This window comes from Cyprinus carpio, chromosome A24 (genome assembly GCF_018340385.1).
Source record: "Cyprinus carpio isolate SPL01 chromosome A24, ASM1834038v1, whole genome shotgun sequence".
In the NCBI taxonomy this organism is placed as follows: domain Eukaryota; kingdom Metazoa; phylum Chordata; class Actinopteri; order Cypriniformes; family Cyprinidae; genus Cyprinus; species Cyprinus carpio.
Genome location: NC_056595.1, coordinates 21,148,547 through 21,173,546, shown reverse-complemented (window position 1 = coordinate 21,173,546; position 25,000 = coordinate 21,148,547). Strand labels below are relative to the sequence as shown.

The following is a 25,000-nucleotide window of genomic DNA, read 5'->3' as shown; positions in this document are numbered from 1 at the left end:
TCTGTTGTTTTTTTTATTGTTTTTGGATTGTTCTCTTGAACGCTGCATGCATCTTGCCTTTTGTCTTTGGCTCAAATTCTGGGAAATGATTGATGAAGATGGCCTTTCCACAAAAGACATGGGCTTATATTTGAAAAAGGGCAAATATCAAAACCAGAAATGGGGACGTTTTAGAAATGTTAAGCATGTTCATCGCCCTTCGCTTGTGACAAACCTTGTATCAGATTTAGATAAAATTAGCAGACGATCTGTGCTCTTCAGAAGATCAATTAGAAACTCATGTCACCTAATTAATATGCACAGCCCAGCTAATAAGGTTTATATATGTTTTCTCTCTGTCCTTCAGATCATGCCTATGGCCTTGTTGGCTATACATTGGTTGTATTCAATACTTTATTTTAATTTGGGAACTTTTTATTTATTTTATATAGTAAATTAGGGATGAGAAAGTACTAGGATTGAGATTATTTCCAGTATTTATTTTGCCCAGACAAATCGCTTGTGATCTGTCAGTGAAGTAGTGATTATTTGATTTACTTACTTCAAAATGTTTTAGTTAGTTAGTTAGTTAGTTAGACGTGCACCAAGAACATTCTGGTTTCAAGATTTCTTTTCCACACTGCCTGGATTATCACACTGATAAAGTGGACAGGATAATACTCCATCCAAGAAGCCTTTTTTTCCATGTTCAGATCAACATTTTAACAAAAACATTACAAATGTCATCATTTACTCACCCTCATGTCTTTCCAAACCTGTTTGACTTTCTTTACCCTTCCATGGAACACAAAAGAAGATGCTCTGTGTTCTTTTTGCATAAACCCAAAGCATATACTCATCAGAGGCTGTCAATCAAGCTCTTCTAAAGGACAAAAATCCACCTAAAAGCACTACTGCTGTGACTTCTGAAGACACCTTATGGTGATTTTAGCTTGTTTTTGAAACTTGACAGCCGTGTTGCCATTGTATGATAAAGAGCTGTTGAGTAAATGATGACCGAATGCTTATTTTTATACAAGCAAACTGCAATATGACAGGACACTGAAATACTGTACCACAACATCAGCGTCATTCACCGTTATCATACCATAGCAGACAAAACAATCCATCATTTACCCCTTCCCAGCATGCACCAGGACATCACTGATCAAACATTAAAATACACAAACAAGACTTTAGAATTAACATATTGAAATTAGTTTAGGTAAGTTTGGTATTCAAAGTGTTTACCACTATAAAGTATGCTCAAGGTTTTTAAATCATAGTTCATGGCAGGTGCTGTTTTATTGTTTTATATTAGGTTTTGAAGTTACTAGCATCCGTTAAAATAATTTGATTTCATGTTTAACTGTAAATAATATATATATATAATGCATATTTTAGAGAAACAACATGATTTTAAACAGTTGGACCATTGCTTTTTCAGCGCAGTATTATTTTGTCATAAATCTGGCGAAGGGTCAATTCATTTTCAAATCAAATGAATGCTAAATATTTAAAATATATTTTTATATAAATGTAATTATATGTGTTAAAATATATTTAATTAGTAAATATATTTATTTAACGAGGGATATTTAGTTTCATATTTACAATATAGTAAGTTGGAAGTGAATTGGCCTCAGCCTGGGTTTGGTCATCTTCATCTCTTTCCATCATGTTTATTCCAGGATTTCCCCGAGAATCCCACCAGCCCTGGTGTCACGCCTAACCATGTCCCCAGGTAGCACCGCCATTAATAATATTCCAGAAGAATTTCATTGTGTCCTTCTGTAAAATCCCTGCATCATTCACACCATTTCGAGTCTTTTCCCTTCGTGACATTTAATGTCAGTAGTTCTAGACATGCACAAATGTCATTGTTACGCATTCTAAGATCCCTTTTTCAAAACCCTGTAGCTTTCAAGATGGAGATGATGTTTTGCAGAAGTTCAGGTAAAACGACACCTGTAGCTTTCATTTGCTTTTATTCTCAGTTTATTCTTTCTTTTGGTTTTCCTCCCTAATGTTTTGTTTCCTTTTTCCAAAAATGTTGTTGTTTTTTTTTTTTTTTTTTTTTGTATTGTAATTACACTACCGTTCAAAAGTCTGGGGTCAGTGAAATTACCTGTATTAAAATTATATGTAAAATATACAAATAAAATATAGAATACATACATTAAATTAGTCAAAAGTGACAGTAAAGACATTTACATTGTTACAAATATATTTGTTCTCTTTAAATTTCTATTTATCAAAAAATCCTGAAAAAAAAATCATCTCAGTTCCCACAAAAATAGCACAACTGTTGTCAACATTGATAATAATATCAAAAATGTTTCTTAAGCAGTAAATCAGCATATTAGAATGATTTCTGGAGGATCGTGTGACACTGACGACTGCTGAAAATTCAGCTTTGATCACAGGAATAAATTACATCTTCTAATATATTCAAATAGAAAACATTTATTTTAAATAGTAATTTTATTTATTTTTTTTTTTTTTTTTTTCAAAAAATTTACTTTTTATGCTGTATTTTTGATCAAATATTATTGCAACTTTGGTGAGCAGAAGAGTTTCAAAAACATTTTATTTTTTTTAAAAAAATGACCAACTCCAAACTTTTGAACAGTATTGTGTCTGTATATATGTATATGTATATATATATATATATATATATATATATATATATATATATATATATATATATATATGCTCTGCAAGAACGATTAGCAAAAATTTTGAAACCTCATCTCAACCATAAAAAAAAGAAGAAGAAAAAGAAAAAAAGCGACAGTAAGTTTTTAAGTTAAGGTTGCTTAGTGGAAATATTTACACATTAATACTGAATTTTTCAGGCCTATATCATTAACAGCGGAAACGTTTCCAGCCTAGTAAAGATATGGTCTGGAGACAGGAAGTAGTTGTAAGTTTGGAGTGTTTGGTTGTACACTGATAAGTTAAGAACTATATTTGGCATGTTTTTGCCTGGTAGATTCCTGCTGACAAAGACAAGGACTTCTGGTTCTCCGTTTTATGTATTCTATAGTGAAGACACCAGGGCATCATTATCATATGAGCAACATGCTGCATGTCATATGGAAAGGTTTGTCTAAGTGAAAGGTCAGGATTTCGATGATGTATATTTGGTTGAAGCTTGTGCTGTTTTGAAGGACTCGACGGTGTCTGATAGACAGATGAATGATGAAACAAGGTGGAAATGTGATGGAAAAGGACGTCTTATAAGAGAAAATTCCCATTTATAACACTCTTGCTGTGAATACGGCTCATTGCATGAATTTTTAACATACCCACATGAAATAAATTTGTGTGTAGTCATTATGTATTAGACTGTAATCCAAGAACTAATCTGAATATGTTAGTCATAAACAAAGCAGTGTTATAGGATGCTATAGGAAATGCTAAGCGAAGAGGAGACGAGTGTCCCAGAGCTGCAGCTTTATTGGTTTATTTTAGACCGAACAATTTTTGTCACCCAATGACACCTTTCATAAGTATGTCTACAAGACTCGGCTTATGAAATATGAAAAACAAGCCTACTTGCCAGAGGAATTACTACTACACTGTTTCTTTGTGAAATTGCTGTTTTTATCTTTTTTTTATCATATTATTTTTAGCAGCTGTAATCCAGGGTATTGAAACTCTGTTTTTAGCATATGTGATATGCTATTAATTACCACAGATCATTTCAGTTCATCCTTCATTTCATTAAAGCAAGCACAAATAACATGCACAATGGTGCACTTACAGTGAAAGACCGTTGCACCTAGATAAACATTCAATTACACATAGTTTTATTTATTTATTTATACAAATACACAAGTTGTATATTTAATTTTTAGTTTTTTTTTTTTTTTTTTTTTTTTTTTAAAAATTTTTTACAAATTGAAGAGCCAGTTAAAGTTGTGGTAACATGAGACTAGTGTGTAAAATCACTCACTAACTCAAATATACAACTTATACATAGCATATTTTTATATATATTATAATTAACAGAAGTGCTTTAGCTGCATTTAATTTAATTTTATTTATATACAAATATACAAGTTGCATTTTATTTATTTTTGTATTCACAGTATACAAATAAACAAGCTGTGTTTATTTTATTAAATTTTTTATTTTTTTATTTTATATCTTGCCTTTACAAACTGAAGAACTATTTACATTTATTATGTGGTAATCAACAGGAAGATATCCACTGAAACCTATTGAAGATATATATATATATATATATACACACACACACACACACACACACACACACACACACACACACACACACACACACACACACACACACACACACACCTTAAAATATAGAAATTAGAAAAAATAACTTTTCAAGAAATATATATATATAAATTGTACTATACAAATAAATTACTAACTTAATAGACAATATTTATGTATTATGACATTACTATAAATTTAATGGGGAAGGTAAATCCAGAGTTATATTCTGTTTGATCAAAATTTGAGCCTGAAAGTCTAAAATGGCTTCCATTGTTTCATTGTGATGAGATCTGTGTCCAGTAACATCACTAGATGCATCTCTGGTGTCATCACAGGTCTACATACAATGAGTACAACACACACACACGCACGGTGCACTGGAATGACACTGAATTATTTCTATGCATCCTGTTGAGTTGTGATTGCAAAGTTCGCTCATAGATTTCCAGAGCTATAGAAACAAAACTAAGAAAACTTCTTCCTTCCCCACTCCCCTCCATCCAAACCCCTTTATCCATGAATTCTTCCTCCTTTTTATCCGTTTTGACATGCATTCTTCATTATTGACGTTCTGTTTGCTGCCACGTTTTATTCACATCCCTTGTTTATTTCACTCCTTCCATTGTTATAAATGGGTGTCACTGACATGAATTCATCTCAACCCTCATCTGATCTTCTCGTATCCCTCCCACCCCTCGAAATCTTCCGTTTCCTCTCTTTCAGAGCACATGTGACACACTCCGGAGTCACTCGGACAGTCTCGGATTCGCGCCGAACGTGCTACCTAGTCACCCGGCTATAGGCAACTTCGAGGAATTCGCTTGTTGATGACACAGGCGACGGGACCCCGGTGGGACGGTTTAGGATATGACAGAAAACTGTGAAATATATATCGGATAGACTCCAAAAGAAGTGGAAGTCCACGAACATGTACATGTTAAATAGTTAAAAACACAACAAAACAAAAAACACCTGAATAGAATCAATATATCATAATCAAGTACAAATAGGCAACACTTCCAAAACAAAACTCAGGTTTTATTAACATCACAGCCACTGTTTTTTTTTTTTGACATTGTGGAAAATCCTGGTAGATGTCATGCCATTTCTTTTCGGATGATTTCAAATGTACAAATAGTGTGACGGTATTTCATCCGAGAGAGTATTTTTTTCTCTGTGCTTTTCTGAATCCTGTACGAACACTGTGGGCCTAATTTGATCAAGCCGCCTTAAACGAATCTGAAAAGGAAAGCATTTTAATATTGCACAAAAATTGTTATAGATACAGTTGGTTTGGCCAAGGTTTAAATCTATTTTGGAACTTTTTTTTTTTTTAACAATAATCATGTGAGCTTTAACCGCGGTTTGACTGAATTCAGCCCTGCGATACTCGAAAATGTGTAATCATTCAGAATGTTTGTCTCTGTCCATATCTTGTGTATATAAGTGCAATAATATGCATAATGTGTTAATGAATACCGTATATTACCTTCAAGTCTTAGTTATTAGCTGTCAGGTAAACAGAAGGAACAAGATGTTTTCTGTACAACTGGAGTTACCAGCAATTTGCTTATTTATTTTGACTTCCATCCACTAGGCAGTGTTGAGACGGGATGTTATTGAATGATGCATTTTATGTGTAATGTTCATATGAAAGCTTCACTTATCCAATCCCACATGTGAATCCATTCCTCAGATTGTTTCCTTCGGGAGTTAATTCATTACCTTAAGTGGCAAAGACTGTATGCGATGTGTTGACGTTAAAATCAAATCATCAGTCGCTGAGAAGCTCTTGACTTGACGAGTTACATGCTCATATTAATTATAATGAACATTAAAAATAGACCACAGTTCCACATCCACTAGGAAATATTCTATTATTTTAGATGATACAGTTGGAAAATTTGACACATTACTCGAAAACTGTTTGATTTGGATTCTTTTATGTTTTGGGGGGTCTACCTAGAAGATACAGGTGTCTTCCTTTTTCTTGCATGAACTGCTCATGTATACATGTTTATATATAGCCTAAAAAGTATCTGGACACAAAGTAATAGTTCATCCGAAATGAAAATTTGCTCAAAATGTACCCACCCTCAGGACATACAAGATGTGAGTGAGTTTGTTTCTTCATCAGAACAGGATTGGAGAAATGTAGCATTCAGTCACTTGCTCACTGATGGATCCTCTGCAGTGAATGGGTGCCGTCAGAATGAGAGTCCAAACCGCTGATAAAAACATCACTTTAAACTGTTGCTTCCAGCCAAAATATGAGTCTTCTATCCATACTATTGCTTTCTCCATTGAAACAGTTGCCTGTCTGATTTAGAAGAGAAATATACACAGATTAAGCACCGTTAACAAGTGAAAACAGTCCAAAAACATGTTGGTGAGACTTTTGTCAATAGAGGAATGAACTCGATTATGAATTATGATTATGAACTCGTATTTTGGCCAGAAGCGATGGTTTAAAGTTAGAACATCATTATGATGTTTCTTACAAACATGCAGCTTTTCACTTCACAAGATGTTAATTGATGGACTGTGGATTATTGTGATGTTTTTATCAGCTGTTTGGACTTTCATTCTGATGGCACCCATTCACTCCAGAGGATCCATTGGTGAGCAAGTGATGTAATGCTAAATTTCTCCAAATCTTCAATTCTGAACGAACAAATAAACTCATCTCCATCTTGGATGGCAAATTTTAATTTCTGGGTGAACTATTCCTTTAAAAAAAAGTCTGGAAGTCTTTGCATTAGATAAAAATGATCAAACCAAGTTGCATTTATTTTAAAGAAATATAGCACAAACACATTCAAAGCCAAACATTTCACAAACTGAAGTTGTTAGGTGTTAAATGGTAAAACAATAGATATACTGCGCAAAATGAAGACAAAAGGTATTTCATATCTTAATGGATCATGTTCATCGTTCGTATGATGAACTAAAAGAATACCTCAGGCCAGTTGAAAAATGGCTTGGAAAAATCTATTGAGTTCTAATGCAGTGAGATTTTTGAGTGTCCAAGTACGTTTCAGGGCGCTTCAGCTTCACTTCCATCATGTTTTCTGCACTCAGCTACAATGTATTATTGTATTGTTTTATATAAACTACAATGGGATTTCTAGTACAGGTATCACAATTTTAAAACAAAGAGTTGTGATATGTAAATGATCCAGTATAATAAACAATATATTTAACCATCTCTTAACATGTTGTCTGTCTGTTGATTCTGTATGTGATCCAGTGCTGCTTTTGTTCATGCCTGACAGTGTTGTTATTAACTAAAACTATTAAAAAAATTATTTTCAGTAATTGGAATAAAGCTGAAATTATATAATATATGATATATATATATATATATATATATATATATATATATATAGACCAATGAAGAAAGCTTAAATTCAAATAAAAACTGATAATATAGCAATAAAGGCCAATTAAAAATATTCTTAAAAATTATAGTTTTACACAAGTAATACTTGAACAACACTGGTGCTTGCAAAGATAAAACAAGACAGCAAATCCTTGGTTGGTAAGGTTTATTTTTTGATAGTGTTATTTCGATCAGAAAAAAAAAAAAAAAAAAAAAAAAAAAGGTAAAATCCAACAAAAAGAGATAAATATCAAAACAAATTTAATATACATATATATAGCACCTAGCACAGTCCAACCCCAGACTGTTTAAACAGAACATTAAGATAACAGAGATTTAAAACAATGTGTTTCACTTACGCAGTCCTGTGTGGAAAAACCCTCGAATCCTGTAACACTGTAAACTGCACGTCTGCAACTACATCCTGAAGGCATTCGTTCAATAATGTCCCACACAAATAAATACTGTACATACACAGGAGGTATTTCAGTGGGTCTTATACGGATGCCGTTATCTTTATTAACTACGCTTAACTGCAGTATTTCAAGTAGATGATATCTGAAAGCTTATGTGGCCATGCTCTTGTCACAGGAAGTTCAGTGTTTTACATGAATTGTGGGTATATCTCTGACCAGAGTGTCATATACCGTGTGTAAACTGTCAAAAGCCCTTAGGCTCTCGTGATAGTATTATATTACAGAGCCAAGCCTTCCTACGCTGTGAGAGAGCACATTAGTTAAAATCTATTTTGTTCTAGATAACGGCAAATTCTAGTTTGAGACTTGACTGAACTCTTACCGCAGGCACCGCACAAAAATCACACCCTTCAGTTTTTGGGTCGACACGGACACACAACATTAACAGCTTAAACTGACTTCTCAGATCATCTGTCAGATGTGTAATATTTAATTCAACATGCTGGAAGAGACTGTTATCAAATCCTAAACCAAACTCAAAATCACGACACTAACATCTTCAAACTGCTTTTATCCTTGATTAGTGTTTCATTTTAACTTCTTAAGTGGTTAAATAATGTGCTAATCTGCTGTTTACAAGCTGAACAAGTAGTTTAGAAATAATGTCTCAATGGCTGTGAACTGGGACTAATGTCTGGCTTTAAAAAAAAAAAAAAAAAAAAAGCTTTAATTTTAATAATTTAATTACTTTTTTTCCACATTAACTCTTCAGTTTGATAGTTAATCATTCTTATAGCTTTAGCATCATTTAAATAACAAAAATCCTTTAATGCAGTCATATGGTCGTCTAAGATGTTAAAACTAGCTATTTGTTGCTACTTTTTAGACAACCCGCAAAAAATAAGACTTCATTTTTATTAAGTTTAAGAACCTGTGCGTCCCCCTGCAAATCAAAAGCTTTTTGGTAAAGCAAAATTCATTTTATTGCTAAAATCTTTTTTTTTTTTTTCTTCGTTTAAATTTTCATTCAAGAGGTTATTGTTATTTCTCAACACATTTGCAAATGCAAATCACTTTTAATTTAAATAAAAATTTTCATTAGGCAAAAAAAGTCTATTTATATTTTCTTAAAAGAAAAAAAAAAATCATGTTTTATAATTTTGAGAATTTTTCTTTTTTTTTCCTAACGAGGCAACTGGTATGATTTTACATTCAGTGATATTTTCTGTCCACTGGTTCTGTAACGCAAAAGTGAAACTAGCAATAATACCATAAAAGGCAGCGCTTCAAAAGTAAATACTACCTGGCTCGCCTTTGAGACAGAGAGGCGGAAAAACGTAACTTGCTCAAACCCAAACAAAACAAACGCTGCATGAAAGAAAATGCAATGGAAATAAATACTGCAAAACAAGTGTCACCCTGTTGTGTCATAAACAAAACAAAAACACACACTCCAACACAAACACACAGCAGTCTGAAATGTAAATGTAAGTGACGTGACGAGGGAGGGGAAGTGGCAGACATACTCTTGCAGTCCGTTACGTCAAAGTTCCTCTAAACTGGAAGATGGTGTGTCCAGAGAACCGAATGGCTCCGACGGGCTCCTTGATCGACCTGCTTGGTGTGGCGACCCAACATGCTTGATCAAAGGGTTTCAAACCAAAGTAAGGCCACAACTACCAGAAATGAACAAAAACTGCAAACCAGAAAGAGAGAGATAATGTTAAAATACTTAAACACTAATTAGATCTTCATATGAAGTGATATTAACTAGCTTGAGTCCAAACTGAATCCTGCAGATTGATATGGGAATGAGAGTATTTCGTGTGTATTTGGTTCTGTGTTTGATTGGTTGAAGGGATGTGGTGAAACGCACTGTACAGGTTGAAGGCACATCAGCTGCTCCCTCTGCTGGTCTGATCCGGCACAGGGTTGGTGTTTATCTCCTCCTCGTCGCCCTGCTCCTCCTCTTCCTCTTCAGCCCAGCCGCCCAAGCGGCCAGAAGTGGGTGGCACCAAGGTGACTGTCTGTGCAGACTGTATCTGAGGACCTTGAGCTGAAAGAAAGAAGTGCCTTCAGATCCTTTTACAGAATTTTACCATGACCAGGTATGCAAAATGAGTCATTAACCCAAAGATTCAACTTTTGATGCCTTTTCAGCTAATTCTGGTCAAGAAACACTCACTCATGCAAAGATCCGACTGGTCAATAAATAAAACCCAAAACTTTGTGGTGAAGAATGATGGATTTTATTGCTAAAATATTTATTTCTTGTTTAAATTTAGCATTTTTTATGAAGAGAGAAGAATGCAAAGTGATGATCCAAAGATTAAACTTCTGATGTCTGGGACTGTCTGCAGTTCATTCTGGTTAAGAAACGCTTGCTCATGCAAAAGGCCGACTGAATAACTCATAAAGCATTCAACCATAATCTGAAAAATAATCAATTAGTCGAATAACATCAGTAGTAAAACAGTAGCACATTATAATAAGGTTAAACTCGTCAGTATTTGTTAATGCATTCTGTATCATTAACTAGCAATAAAAAAAAATACTTATACAGCTTGTATTAATTCCAAAACATTATTACTGTTAATTTTTACATATGCTAACACATAAACATATCAAGCTGTATAAATTAACAAACTATAATATTAATATTGATCATGAATTAGCTATGAAAAATATTGCTTATTTATAAATTATGATTGATAATTTCTATATTAATAAATACTAATATACTGTATATACACACAAACACGCACATAATATTCATATTTATTTAAAATGAATTAATGAAAAATAATATATTCATAAATTAAAAATATTTAATTTATATTTATATATTAATAAATCATATACTATATACTGTATATATACATAACATTTATATATATTTTTTAAAACTTGCATGAAAATTTATTAAAAAATGCTGTAAAAAATGAAAACCATTGCTTGTTTGATACTTAATGCATTAACTAATGCTAACAAATGTAACCTTACTGTAAAGTGTTGGAATATTTCAAATTAAATTTCCATAAAATATTGCTAATTACATTTTTTCATACATTTTTAATTAACATTTTAAATACATTTTTCATCATGATTTGACCTGCTGTTCATACACATGAAATATATTATCTCACCAAATCTCTTATCAGACTCATTTTTAATAAATGCATTGGGCGGCACTGTGACTATGTGGAATGTGGAAGATGTTGCTGTGTGCTTTCAGGTATGCCAAATGGCAATATTTCCATTCGAATTGATATATTTGATCCTTTTTAGCGTTGTTTTAAAGTGTTAGAGTACTCAACTTATGGCCATTGTTATCTGATGCATTTTGAAAGCCATTTTACGTGCATCTCATACATGAGACAATTCGTAAGACTCACCATAGTTGGTGCTCAAGTCCTTCATTGGCACAGAGGCCTGAATTGGTCCAGATGGATGCTGGGTCTTTTGCTGATGCACCTGAGGGAATAAGCAAAAACTATTGGAAAACTATACTGGATTATGAAGGATTTCCTTTAGTATTTGAGTATATTGTGACCACTCACCTCGTGCATGTATATAGCATGCAGGCTCATCTCAGCTGATGCGAACTCTGACGCCAGGGCCGAATGAGACTGGCTGAGCACTCTGGAGTCACTTGCAGACATGCTAATGAAAAGGTAACATTGATTACTTTAACTGTACACAGATCTGAATCAAAGAGTGTGAGCATTTAAACAGAAATTGCTTTGCCACTTTGCATTACTAGTTTTCTCAAGTGTTTAAAAGCCGTTACCTGTCGCCCACAGTGTGGTCGCTGCAGTACATGGTGCTGTCGTGGTGCTGTCGGGATGGCAGGAGTGTGTGTGAGCGAGAACGGCCGGCGTGGGGCTGCTGAGAAGACGAAAGGGACGCCAGGACACTAGCGGCAGCAGAAGCCGCACTGCTCGGCGGGATGAAGCGGCGATTCCTCCCAGGCAGTCCGGAGGCGGTCAGTACGGGGTGAGCCAACACACTGGCTAACAGGTTATCAGGCTGAAGCACAAAAATAATGCAAAAACACATGCATCTCATTAAGAGAAGTGAAAAAAAGTCTCTGTGCTCAGGATTATGATCTGTGAAATAACCAATCTGGCAGCAAGCGCTGAAACAATGCAGAGGCATAAAATGAAATGTCAATATTTCTTGTCTTCTGGCAGGTTTTTAATAGCCTTTTTTTTTTCTTCGCAATGGAGTGTTTCTAAGTGTGTCCCGCTCAGTAAATAAAAGCTCTACTCTGGAGGTTTAACCACTGAACTACCACAACTATCCGCTCCAAAAATTATTATTTTAAGATCAACTATTCACGTGAATGTTTGTGGGGAAAAAAAGATTCATTGAGATGAAGTTTCTAAAGCAAACACACTTGATTCCTTCTGTCAGGTGTACAGTATATTATAACAAAAACATATAATATTATAATGAAAATATATTTTTTAATAATAATAATAATAATAATAATAATAACAATCATAATCACTGTATATTGACACTACCATTCAAACATTTGGGGCCAGTAAGTTTTTTTTTTTTTTTTTTTAAGAAATTACCACTTTTATTTTTTTCTTTTATTCAGAAAGAAAATAATACTTTTATTTTATTTATCTTAAGAACATATTGATAATGTTATTTCAAATAAACAATGTTCTTATGAACTGAAGAACCCTTAAAAAAACGTCTGAACGGTAGTGTACATCTGTATATATCTTAATAAATATTTTAGTAATTGTGCCTGGTATGATTTTGCATAATTCATCACTGCACATTTACATAGCAATTTTAAAAATTTTCATATAGTTTATATATAATTTAAAAAAACATTTTTTTGTTGCGTAAAGAAAATTGATAAAAAAAATTTTTAAAACCTTTTTAAAACTAACAAGATTTTTTGCATTGTTTATTTTATGAAAGTTAAGCACTTTTCTAACGTAATTTAGTTACTGTTATTGCAAAATAAATAAATAAATAAATAATAATAATAAACATCACCCATTACTCCAATGGAAGAAAACAAATATTATTAAGATATTTATATATTAGGGTAATATTTATTGGTTTTAGCTTGATTATGATTTACATTTTTTTTTTTTTATATTGTTAACTATGTTTGAAAACAAATCTTAAATGTCAATGCAAAAACATCTTGATGAAAAGATTAAATTAAAAAAAAAAAGTTACAATATAATACAGTCAAGACAGTGGCATGATACATGATAAACATGATAAAGCGTGACTTACACCCGTGGCGGACTCATTAGACAGCAGCGAGGTACAGAGAGGAGCCTCGGACAGCAGCAGCTGAGGAGATGGTCCTGTCTGAGCGTCCTGATGCACCTTCTCCTTCAGGTGGCTGATGAACACAGAGCTCTCTTGCGGGGGCTCCCAGCGCGGGTTTTTGATGGTGAAATGCATCAGCGACAGCTCCGTCTTCCCATTCTCAGCCTGCTGGTACACTGAGGCCTCCGTCTGACCTTCAGACATCCACTGAGCGAGAGGGGAAAAAACAAACCATGAAGCTGCTCTCACATAACAACACACTTTTATGATTTTACCCCCCAAAGGGCGCCAGATTACTGCGAGCTGGAGCATTAATAACATGCATGCATGGGCTCTTTGATACCTGTGGATTTCCATGGCGCCTGATGTCCATCTGGGCGAATGAGCAGATGTCTCCCACCCCTGCCACGTCAACGGTGAAGTTACGGAAGAAGTCGATGATTTCTAAAGACTTGCTCCGAAGGGGGAAGATGAGGATGAAGGGGGTAATTATGGGACTCAGAAGCTCCTCCAATATAAAGACCTGCAGGACAGGTGCACAAAAATAAGAGAAACTCAGTAAGTGGAACTCATAAAAACAGCGGAGCAGGTGTGAAACAGTGCTGGAGAACAGATGCAGTGAAGATTAAAAGCTACTCAACAGGTGTGCAAAATCAGACAAACTTCTAGACAACAGGTGCAGAGCGGTAAGGTGTAATTTCATACTTCAAATAACTCAGAAAACTCAAAACTCTTAGAGTTACTGTGGTAAACAACCGACTGACTCATTTTCAACTGTCTGACTTTGTGTATTTTGTGACTTCCTGAATTATAACAGACTACAGACTAAAAAGTCAAATCTAGACTACTGTAACTGTATTGTTATTTAAATAAATTTTTCTAATTTTGTGAATTTTTATTGTTCTGCCTGTAAGTGTGCCCTAATTCAGGGGTTTTCCAACTTTAAAATATTGTCACATACTGTATGAAAAGGAATTTTTTAGTGCCATACAACTAGTGAGCAAACTAAAAGTGACAACGGTAAGAAAAACAATGCAAATAAAAACTATTCATGAAAATATATATTTTGCTATGAAAGAGAGATTTTTTAGAGACTTTATTTTTAAATTTATTATGCTATAATAAATATCCTAGATGCATTTTTTACCAAATAAAATTCTCACCAAGGCTATATTTATTTGATCAAAAATATGGTAAAACAGTATAATACAGTCAAATATTATTACAATTTAAAATAACTTTTCCATTTGAATATATTTAAACATGTAATTTTCTCCTGTGATCAAAGCTGAATTTTCAGCATCATTACTCAGTCTTCAGTGTCATGTGATCCTTCAGAAATCATTCTAATATGCTGATTTGCTGCTCAAGAAACATTTATTATCATTAACGTTTTTTTTTATGGTTCTTCAGAAACAGCATTTCTTTCAAACAGAATTCTTTTGTAATACTATAAATGTCTTTGCTGTAACTTTTCATCAATTTAATGTGTCCTTGAATATAAGTATAAAATTCTTTAAAAAGATAATTCTTACCAACCTCAAATCTTTCAACGGTAGTGTTTATAAATGAATGAATTAACAAAATAACAAATAATGTCTAACAATAATAATCTGCCTATATCATGCAGTTCTCACCGCTTTATATTGGTAAAGCTGTGCCATCTCGTCGCGGGTCTCGCTCTTGTTGGCACTGCCCTTCCAGTGGTCGGGCATGTAGTGAATGTGGGCCAGGACACACTGAAGCAGCTGTTCAGGACACCACACCATATGTTCATCTGGAATAAACGACCTGTAAGAGAGTCAGACGGCATTACTGAAGCCAGGTCAGACTAACAGGTGCTGAGAGCGGCCCATTCACTGTACAGCTCAGAATTATAATGCTCGGGTGTAACAAGGTCAACGGAACACATGAAACAGCACTTATTCTTTGAGCTGATGTCTTTTACCTCATGTAGTTGGACCAATATGTCTTATGTCACATGAGTTTACAGCACAAATAATTTCCCATATCAGCCCTGTTCCAAAACATAGAGAGCTGCCTTGTTGTCTTTTTTGACTGTCTATAGTTGACTGATTTTGAAACTCTACACAAGCAGCAGCAATTAAGAATGGAACAAAATATATCTTAGAACAATTGTTAATGGTAAAACTGTAACTACTAAATTGTTATTAAACATATTTGAAATAAAGCTGAAAAAATGAAAAATGTTGTTGTCAAGTAACTAAAATAAAATAAGTTTAAGTACTAAAATGACTAAAACTAAAAATATAGTTTCTTGCGATGGTCCTTGTCTTTGTAATGAATAAACGTAAAAGTCTTGACATACCTGGTGATGGTGATGACCACGCCAAGTACGGTGATGGCCGTCAGGATGTGTTGCACGGTCAGCACGTCTTCATCGTACACCGTCAGAGCAATGAGCACGGCGAGAACCGAGCCGGAGAAGAAAGCCACGTTCTTGGCCAGCACCGCCAGCAGAGGAGAAACGAAAACATTCATGTATTTTGCGGCGGGTTTGTACCCACGGCCCAGCCTGCCTTGCAGCTCGTGATCCAGCTCGTTTAAGTGGCGGAGGTAGAGACGGCCGTACAGCGACCAGCGCCGGGCCCCCAAACTTCCCGGCTCACGCTTGATGACTTCAGCGTAGCTAAAGAATGCATACAGCACCTGCCACACCAGCACGAAGGGACACAGCAGCAGATTGACCAGACCAGTCAACAGTATGACGCGGCTGAGCTGCTTGGCGACCTCCTGCCGGTTTGCCGCCCGTTTGTATTTGGGATGCAGACTCCATTTGTTCTGGAAGAGTGACAGAGGTCCCCAGAACAGAATGAGCTCAAAGTTGTATTTTAGGCCCTGCGTGAGGAAGATCATGTCGCCGAAGAAGGGCACACGTAGTCTGACGGGCAGCAGGGACTTGTTGATCATGGCCACCGTGTAGTTTTTAAAGCGCAGGATGCGGTGGTAGATATCTAATTCAGAAAGTTCACGTTTCTGGACGCACATGGGCTGCTCGCGCTGCAGGTCAATCAAACGGCCTTGAACTTCTTGCCACGTGAAGTTGCACAGCTCATCCTAACATTCATAAAAAAAACTTTTAAATAAACAATATAATGTAATACTAATATAAATATTCCTTTTATAATTACATTTTAAATATATATATATATATATATATATATATATATATATATATATATATATATAAAATTTTGCCTATTAAATAATATTATTTATATATTTATAAAAAAAATTTATATAACTTAATAAGTAAATAAATATTTATATTAGTTGATTGATTTGTTTATTAACTAATATAAATATTTTATTTATTTATATTTTAAATAATAAATATTTACAATTTATATTTAGGCGTGATTAATAGTGTTCTTATTTATTAAAATAATGACACCTAATAGAAAATAAATTTTCAACAACCTCAGGGCTGCAAAAGATAAAACTACACAGTCTAACTGGTTAAACTACAGCATTCTTTAATGAACATTTTTTTATGACTTAACTGACATTTCATATTTGTACTTTTAACACTTTGTCACACTGTCTGACCATTTAAAATGATCTATCAAAGGAAAAAAGTGTGACTAAGAACTATGAAAAGCCAGACACAGCATGTTAAATATGCACTTTAAACTATAATCTTGTTGGTGATCATCTCTTACCATCTGTATTTTCAGTGCTTTTTTATAAAACTGTCGGATCTCCCAGTAGCTGAGGATGTTGCAGATCACCTTCACGAGCCGATAGACCCAGAAAATTGCTGCCATTATCAAGAGGAAGATGATCCAGCTGTTTCCTTGAATCCTGATTGGGAGAGGAAGATCATCACTATGATGGCAGCATGTGATTGTGGGATTGCTCATGGTTCTTCATGACATTATAAGAATAAAGTCATATATAACTCAGCCTAATAAGCCAAACTTAACAAAACTGATGCTAAATACTAAATAAAACATACCCAATATGTGATTTAGTGAGAGGAAAGACATATATAATGTAACAAAAGATTTCTATTGCCGCTCTTTTGAATTTTCTGTCATCAAAAGAATCCTGAAATCACTGTTTCCACAAAAATATGAAGCAGCACAAGCGTTTTCAACACTGACAATAATAAAAATTACAGCATTTGGAAAATAATATGACTGACCAAATGAGAATGTTTACCAAGTCTTAATTACTGTATGACAGCACAAGATGTTCCTTGAATGAGTCTCACTGAAGTGAGTCAGCTATGATATTAATATGTTTGTGTTGCATATCTGTGTCTGCCAGCAACACATCTCTGTGTGTCCATGAACAGGTTTCTCTGTGTCAAAACATTAGGAGTCCATGAAAAGATTTACAAAGTAGAAATCTGAAAAACAAGCAAAAGAGCTATTCAATGTCAAAAGGACCAAAATATCACAGTGTCTATTTAAAACCCACGAGCTCTACGTAATACACAGCTTCAGTATCATCTACGGCCACACAAATAGAATGGCAGGGTCTGAGAGAGCTGAACATCACTCTGCTGATGTTCACAACAGGTGCTTGTTTACAGCTTGCTTATTTTGGAGCCACTGTCTGAGAAGTAGGAAACGAATCAGGTGAAGCTGAATAGAGTTCCAGTGTGATGCAATGTATCACATGCACGAGAACAGCATTCTCACTCAGTGCTTTAGGGCATGTTTGCTTTCAGGCTACTATGGAAATCGAGCTTGAAAAACCAAGAAAATGGCAATAAGAACTTAAAACTTTGAAAGCTGAACACAAAACATGTTGCATTAAGATCCAAACCTGAAGAGAAATAAACCTTGTGTGGTGCATTACAATAAAAGTTCACATGCAATGTCAAAATATTTTATTTGTTATATCAGAATACTGTCTGTCAAATAAGTATACTTATTTGTTATTTTTTAAAATATAATATTTTAGAGCCATAACCTGGTTTACACCTTGAACTTTGCTTGCTTCAGTGAAAATAAAAAATTAGACTTTTTCTAAACTAGGACTGTCTGTATTAATACAATATATTTGAAATAGTTCCAGTTTTACTTTAATATTATTTGTATAGTATTTATTAATATTTTGAAATAGCTTTTATTTTTATTTTTTCAGTTTTAATTTTTAGTAGTTTCGTTATGAGCTTCTGTCATTTTTTTTATTCAGTTTTATATTTTCAGTTTTTATTTTAATTAGTGAGTTTTCGGATCACCGGTAGTGATGGGAAGTTCTGTTCTTCTCCGCGAACCGGTTCTTTCGGACAGTTTGATTCAATAAACCGGTTGCCGAAAACGGTTCACCAGTTATTTTGCACTCGACGTAATGACTTCATTGGCGATGATTGCCCTTGATTCAAGCCTTCGGTTTACCCGCGCTCATAACATTAGCACAGAATCAGTTCAGAATCAATCACCAAAAAGAACCAGTTCAGTTCAGACGCGCTGTGTGTCAGTCTGAATCACCCATGCGCAGTATCATCAGCTCCTCGGTTCTCGAATCGCACGCGTCCGACAGAAAACGGTTCTTGACTCGAGAACGAGTCAATGTTTCGTTCGTTATCTGGCTCGGTTCAGTCAGTGTACCGTTTGAGTAAATGAATTACTCCGGGATATTGGTTTATTTGAACTCAGAGGGAGTGTCAGCCATGTTAAAAAAGTTAACAGCTTAAGTCATTTGTGGATTAATGCTTGTTGTTGACGCGAACCGTTTCAAACGATTCAGTTCGATTTGGTGAACTGGTTCAAGAAGATCCGGTTACATCGAGTGATTCGTTCGCGAACCGCATGTGCTGTGAACGGCGCTCTCATAACAGACCCGGGAGAGAAGTCAATGCTGAATAAAGTCGTAGTTTTGATATTTTTGGACCAAAATGTATTTTCGATGCTTCAAAAAATTCTAACGGACCCTCTGATGTCACATGGACTACTTTGAAGATGTTTTTTTTATTACCTTTCTGGACGTGGACAGTATACCGTACATACATTCTCAATGGAGGGACAGAAAGCTCTCGGACTAAATCTAAAATATCTTATACTGTGTTCCGAAGATGAACGGAGGTCTCACGGGTTTGGAACGACATGAGGGTGAGTCATTAATGACATAATTTTGATTTTTGGGTGAACTATCCCTTTAATCTTATTTTACTTCAGTTAGTTGCCAATGCAAACTTTTTTTTTTACAATAATCTAAGCTAAAATGTTTTATCTAATACTCATATCTCATTTAGTAAAGTTTTATTCAATTTAATAGTTTTATTATTAAAATATTACTATTTTATTTTAATATCTCTATATATCTCTTTAATTTATTTTTAGCCAGTTTTAGTAATTTTAGTACTTCAACTTAACCTTATTTTACTTAGTTTACTTACTTTTTAAGTTTTACGTCTAATGAAAAACTAGCTAATGACACAAACACTGAACTGGTCAAGGATGTAAGTAGTTGTTTAAATAAATAAAAAATTAAAGTAACCAACAAATTGCTGACCTCTCAGTGCACTGCTCGCTGGGTAAAATCGCATCAGGAAGGGTGACCTTGTTCCTGTCCAGAGGACCGAGGCTCTGACCCGTGTGGTTGACCACTCGGTTAGCAAAGAGAACATCATATTCCACACAGTTGAAGAGAAAAGTTGTAAACGTGACCACAAACAGGAATTGCCTGAATACAGGAATGCAAAAACAGACAGGATTAGTTCTAACTAATTAGTATGCAATCCTACCCTAAAGAATTAACGCTTCAGGCAACAATAAATAGGACTTACACAAGTTCAAAAAACTCTGATAACACCATACAGGCGAATCCATTCCTCTGATGGAAATGATAGATGTGAGCGTGTTAAAGACTCTTGCATTCCAACGATAGTTGAAACTGTTTTAAAGCAGTACAGCATTGTTCAGCCATTACTGTAGCCAGAGCGTAACATAAAATATTAATACCTAATCATGAGTACAAGAGAACAAGAGAAATGATCCCCTTCTGGGAGTTTATAGCTATTGCACAATTCCAGATTTAAGGGTGAAAAAAAAAAAAGCATGAATTTTCCTATTAAGCCTACGAAATAATACTGCATATTGTTTTAATATTTCTCAAAGGATATCCTTGTGAAGAAATTGTCGAGATTCTCGATATGATGCCACGGGTCTGCAATGAAACAGAGACATTGTTATTAAGATAAATGATAAAGAAAGAACTTGCTATACACATATATACAGTACAGGTCAAAAGTTTGGAAACATTACTATTTTTAATGTTTTTGAAAGAAGTTTCTTCTGCTCATCAAGCCTGCATTTATTTGATCAAAAATACAGAAAAAAAATGTAATATTGTGATATATTATTACAATTTAAAATAATTGTTTTTAAATGTATTATACTTTAAATTATCATTTATTTCTGTGGTGCAAAGCTGAATTTTTAGGATCATTATCACATGATCCTTTAGAAATCATTCTAATATGATGTTTCATTATCAAAGTTGGAAACAGTTCTGCTGCTTAATATTTTTTTCAGAACATGTGATACTTTTTTAGGATACTTTGATGAATAAAAAGCAAAAAAAAAAAAAAAAGCTATGTTTTTAAAATATAAATATTTTGTAATAACAATATACACTACTGGTCAGTCATTTTATTTATTTATTTTTTTTTTTAAATAAAATCACTACTTTTATTCAGCAAGGATGTGTTAAATTGATAAAAAGTGATAAAAAGAAGAAAATATATTATTAGAATATATATTATTAGAATTTTTTTTTTATTTTGAATAAATGCAGTTCTTTTTAACCTTTTATTCATCAAATATATTAGACAGCAGAACTGTTTCCAACACTCATAATAAATCAGAATATTAGAATGATTTCTAAATGATCATGTGATAGACTGGATGTTACATGTGACACTGAAGGCTGGAGTAATGATGCTGAAAATTCAGCTTTGCATCACAGGAATATATATATATTTTTTTAAGTATATTCAAATAGAAAACTATTATTTTAAGTTGTAATAATATTTCACAATATTACTGTTTTTTCTGTATTTTTGATCAAATAAATGCAGGCTTGATGAGCAGAAGAGACTTCTTTCAAAAACATTAAAAATAGTAATGTTTCCAAACTTTTGACCTGTACTGTATATATGTAAAAGTGAACAATAATGACCTCCTCTGCCCTCTGGCACATGGATGAGTAAATCTTCTTCTCCTGGAGGCGAGTCTTCATCATAATCTTCTAATCGCTGATACTCCTGGTACGTTTCAAAGCCAGCCATCGTGTTTTACATTCTACCTCTCTATAATGATCACCATAGGTCCTGAATAACAGATTTAACATCAGAGTGGAATCAGATGTGACAACATACTAGAAACATCAGGCATACACTGTGCAAATAAACAACAATAAAATCACAATCACATGGTTAGTTTATAAACAGATGAGTCAAGGACAGACTCGAGCGCATCATTACAAAGACACAAAGACACAAGTTTTCTTCACAGATGGCGATCTCGTACAAATGTATCAATTATTAATGATTATATTTAACCATTTTATGCAGTGTGTGCAAACGGGAGTGAGCGTCACACATCAACCTCACGCGGACAAAACTGCTCGTTGTTTACTTATATCGATTTCTTTACTCAAACCATATATTTAAATGAATACTGAGAGGATTTTAATACTTAAATCGGTAAATTGGTCTCACCGTCCGAGCAGAGATGATCCTCGCCTTTGCTCTTCACAACAAAAACAGATATGACAACAAACATCGCCTGTCGTCACTTTGGTTTCTAGCCGCGTCACTTCCGGGGAAACTTTTATCCTGAGATGTAGTGTAAAATGTTATATTAATTATATTAATACATTTTGTACTTGTATAATATGTACTTTTGCTGGAAATGTTCTATATTTCCAATAAGTGTTTGCACTATTGTTATTTTTATTAAAAACTTTTATTTGAATATGCATATTTTGCAGTTAAAAAGAAATTAAATAAAACACAAGAAGTGTATACGTTTTAAATGAGTCTCAATTTTCGATCCTTTTTTTTTTTTTGGTTATATTTAAGTTCTGTTTCAATTTAACCTGCAAACTAGGTAAATCTTTGACCAGCGGACAAAAAACAAAAATATGTAGATATATATATATATCATTTTAAATATTATAAACATTTATTTATTTAAACATTATTACCATTTATAATCAATAATAAAATATATAATGTGTGTTTAAATGAAAATCGGGAAAAAATAGGGGTGCATGCAAATTAACATGAATCAAACATGTACAAATGTCATTGCCAAATGAATATCAATTCAAAACAATAGCCAGTGATATGAAAAAATCCGTTATTTATTCTAATACAAAAAAAAAAAAAAAAAAAAGAAGGAGAAGAAGAAGAAGCGAACGTATTCACGCATGGATGACGTACAGGGTTAGCGTACGCACGCCGGGAATGGGATTGCGTAAACATGGCGGCCTACATGTAAACCTTGAATTCATTTAGCTCCATAAACTGTCTTTGTTTCTTCTTCCCGCTGTCATTTCAAAACACTACAACAACATGTTTCATTTCGCACGCTGCAGTCGATTGACACGCGGCAATGTCACGTCAGATCGACTTTTGAACTCCCAGAAAACAAGAGGTTTCACGATCCACCACCTTTATAGGTACACCATATTTATCTTTGTTTATTATATTAGATTGAAACTATTGTCTACACAGTAGTCATTTTTATATCATCTGTCTGAGGTCATATATGTGTTTGCATTTCATTTCGCATATAAACACAACTGATCGTGTATGTAATCAAACAGACACTACATGTTATTTAAGCATGCAGAAGATGATTTATGACATTTTATATGGCTTAAACTAAAGAAGAAATATTGTACGATAGTCATGCTATGCCCTTTGCGAAAAAGAAGTACACTTCAGCACACTTTTCTTAAAGTGGTACCATGAAACACTGTACTTTTCCATTATCTGATATATTTTAGGCGTGGCCAGCATACAGTACCATGGAGCAGTTCACAAATCCCATCCACACAGATCACTGTCAACACTCCTGCTCGCATATGGAGACAAGCTCAGAAAGTGCTCCGTCTGTCCTCCAGAAAGCAGCCCAGACCACCGAACATCGCTCTGAAATTCATATTAGGACCTGCTGCTTTGACAGTGGCCGCACGCTTGCTCGGTACTGTAGCTCATTGTGAAGCAGACGTGAACAATAACGTCCCGCAGAAAGAGGACATTCCTGAATTCAGCTGGGCCATCCTGTGGGAGTTCGTTCGGCCCCAACTTCTAGCTCTCATAGGAGCCATTATCGTAAGTAAACAAGTAAATTGTGTATAGTTCGGTATATTGTGCTGTGATGTCTCTGTCGTGTCCTCTTTCAGCTTGCGTTTGGAGCAGCAGCTCTTAATATTCAGATTCCTCTGATGTTGGGGGAGCTGGTGAATGTCGTCGCTCGCCACATGAGAGAACAAGCAGGTGATTACGTGAGAGATATTAAAGCGCCTGCACTGAAGCTGCTCGGACTGTATGGTTTACAGGTACGTTACGTCACACAGTCAAGCTCTATGAGCAATATTTGAAATGATTAATCATTTCTATCGCAAATAAACTTTTATTTGTTTTATTAAACTTTCTATTTATCAAAGAATCCAGAAAAAAATGTATAACAGTGTCCACAAAAATATTAAGCAGTACAGCTGTTTTCAACATTGATAATAAAGATAAATGCTTTTTAAGCAGCAAATCAACATATTAGAATGATTTCTGAAGGATGATGTGACACTGAAGACTGGAGTAATGATGCTGATTCGGCTTTTCATCACAGGAATAAATTACATTTTTAAATATATTCAAATGTAAAAAAAATTGTAATATTATTCCACAATATGAAATGATAGTATATTTGTCTTTCAGGGTCTGTTGACCAGTGGCTACATCATTCTTCTGTCTCGAGTTGGAGAGAGAGTGGCAGCTGACATGAGGACAACTCTCTTCACTTCTTTGCTTCGGTTTGTAATAGAGTTTTTGTTTTAGATGTTTAAAGTGCTGAAACACATTGGGTATTAGAGAGAAATCTTTCTAATCATCTTGTCTAAATGTCATGTTACAGACAGGATGTTGCATTTTTTGACGCAAACAAGACCGGGCAGCTGGTTAATCGGCTGACATCAGACATCCAGGAGTTTAAATCTTCCTTCAAGCTGGTTATATCTCAGGTAGGAGGTTTTAGACGAGAGCAAGTGCGTTTTAAAAACCCTGGTACGAATGTATAGACGTACCACATGCAGTTGATTATGTGATGTGTTACAGGGTTTGCGCAGTGCCACACAGACGGTGGGTTGTTTTGTGTCGCTGTATGTCATCTCTCCCAAACTCACGGGTCTCACTGTGGTCGTCCTGCCGTGTCTGGTGGGGGCTGGCGCTCTCATCGGTTCTTTTCTCCGTAAACTATCGCGCAAAGCACAGGAACAGGTAACAGCACTCTGGAGGAGAAGAGGAGATTGTAGTTTTGTTGCTCTTTGTGTGCTAACTCCCCACTTTTCCTCTTTTAGGTTGCTAAAGCCACTGGAGTTGCTGACGAGGCTCTTGGTAACGTGCGGACAGTGAGAGCTTTTGCCATGGAGGATCGAGAACTAGAGTATGATTACA

General features: G+C 34.5%; 3 protein-coding genes across 10 annotated transcripts in view; 2 read left to right on the top strand and 1 right to left on the bottom strand.

The window, feature by feature from the left end:
* Window positions 1-7,439, top strand: part of LOC109106583 (acid-sensing ion channel 1C) — a 70,979-nt gene extending 63,540 nt beyond the window's left edge. For 3 of the 6 annotated variants that reach the window (XM_042714638.1, XM_042714639.1, XM_042714635.1), the window contains exons 10-12: window positions 1,671-1,723; window positions 1,900-1,935; window positions 4,957-7,439. In XM_042714638.1, coding sequence (XP_042570572.1) covers window positions 1,671-1,723; window positions 1,900-1,935; window positions 4,957-5,035 — 168 coding nt within the window. In that variant the 3' untranslated portion in view covers window positions 5,036-7,439. The remainder of the gene's footprint in view (window positions 1-1,670; window positions 1,724-1,899; window positions 1,936-4,956) is intronic. The other 3 variants (XM_042714640.1, XM_042714636.1, XM_042714637.1) reach the window with 3 other exon arrangements.
* Window positions 7,440-7,766: 327 nt separating this feature from the next.
* On the bottom strand, window positions 7,767-22,151 carry LOC122134137 (autophagy-related protein 9A-like). 3 transcript variants are annotated; one of them, XM_042714632.1, is made up of 15 exons: window positions 22,040-22,151; window positions 21,499-21,649; window positions 20,441-20,484; window positions 20,105-20,169; window positions 19,831-20,001; window positions 17,025-17,166; window positions 15,671-16,419; window positions 14,979-15,132; window positions 13,685-13,864; window positions 13,303-13,548; window positions 11,822-12,060; window positions 11,592-11,694; window positions 11,427-11,505; window positions 9,908-10,087; window positions 7,767-9,727 (listed from the first exon to the last, which is right to left on the bottom strand). In XM_042714632.1, exons 2-14 carry the CDS (start codon window positions 21,605-21,607, stop codon window positions 9,927-9,929), a joined length of 2,442 nt encoding a protein of 813 aa, XP_042570566.1. In that variant the 5' UTR covers window positions 21,608-21,649; window positions 22,040-22,151; the 3' UTR covers window positions 7,767-9,727; window positions 9,908-9,926. The 3 variants fall into 3 exon arrangements, with proteins under 3 accessions (XP_042570566.1, XP_042570567.1, XP_042570568.1); XM_042714633.1 differs by having other exon boundaries at window positions 9,908-10,081; XM_042714634.1 differs by lacking the exons at window positions 19,831-20,001; window positions 20,105-20,169; window positions 20,441-20,484; window positions 21,499-21,649; window positions 22,040-22,151 and adding an exon at window positions 17,527-17,668.
* Window positions 22,152-22,751: 600 nt separating this feature from the next.
* Window positions 22,752-25,000, top strand: part of abcb8 (ATP-binding cassette, sub-family B (MDR/TAP), member 8) — a 7,136-nt gene continuing 4,887 nt past the window's right edge. Inside the window, exons 1-7 of the mRNA XM_042714629.1 lie at window positions 22,752-23,004; window positions 23,335-23,662; window positions 23,734-23,889; window positions 24,266-24,360; window positions 24,462-24,567; window positions 24,662-24,823; window positions 24,904-24,989. Of these exons, the coding sequence (XP_042570563.1) occupies window positions 22,898-23,004; window positions 23,335-23,662; window positions 23,734-23,889; window positions 24,266-24,360; window positions 24,462-24,567; window positions 24,662-24,823; window positions 24,904-24,989 (1,040 nt within the window). The 5' untranslated portion in view covers window positions 22,752-22,897. The remainder of the gene's footprint in view (window positions 23,005-23,334; window positions 23,663-23,733; window positions 23,890-24,265; window positions 24,361-24,461; window positions 24,568-24,661; window positions 24,824-24,903; window positions 24,990-25,000) is intronic.

Excerpts from the sequence above, each read along its gene's own strand:
- LOC122134137 (XM_042714632.1), bottom strand. The coding sequence starts at position 21,607 with ATGGCTGGCTTTGAAACGTACCAGGAGTATCAGCGATTAGAAGATTAT. Across the intron at positions 20,170-20,440 it reads TCGACAATTTCTTCACAAGG|ATCTATCATTTCCATCAGAG; the intron begins ATATCCTTTGAG and ends TAACACGCTCAC. Across the intron at positions 11,695-11,821 it reads GACCACACTGTGGGCGACAG|CATGTCTGCAAGTGACTCCA; the intron begins GTAACGGCTTTT and ends CCTTTTCATTAG.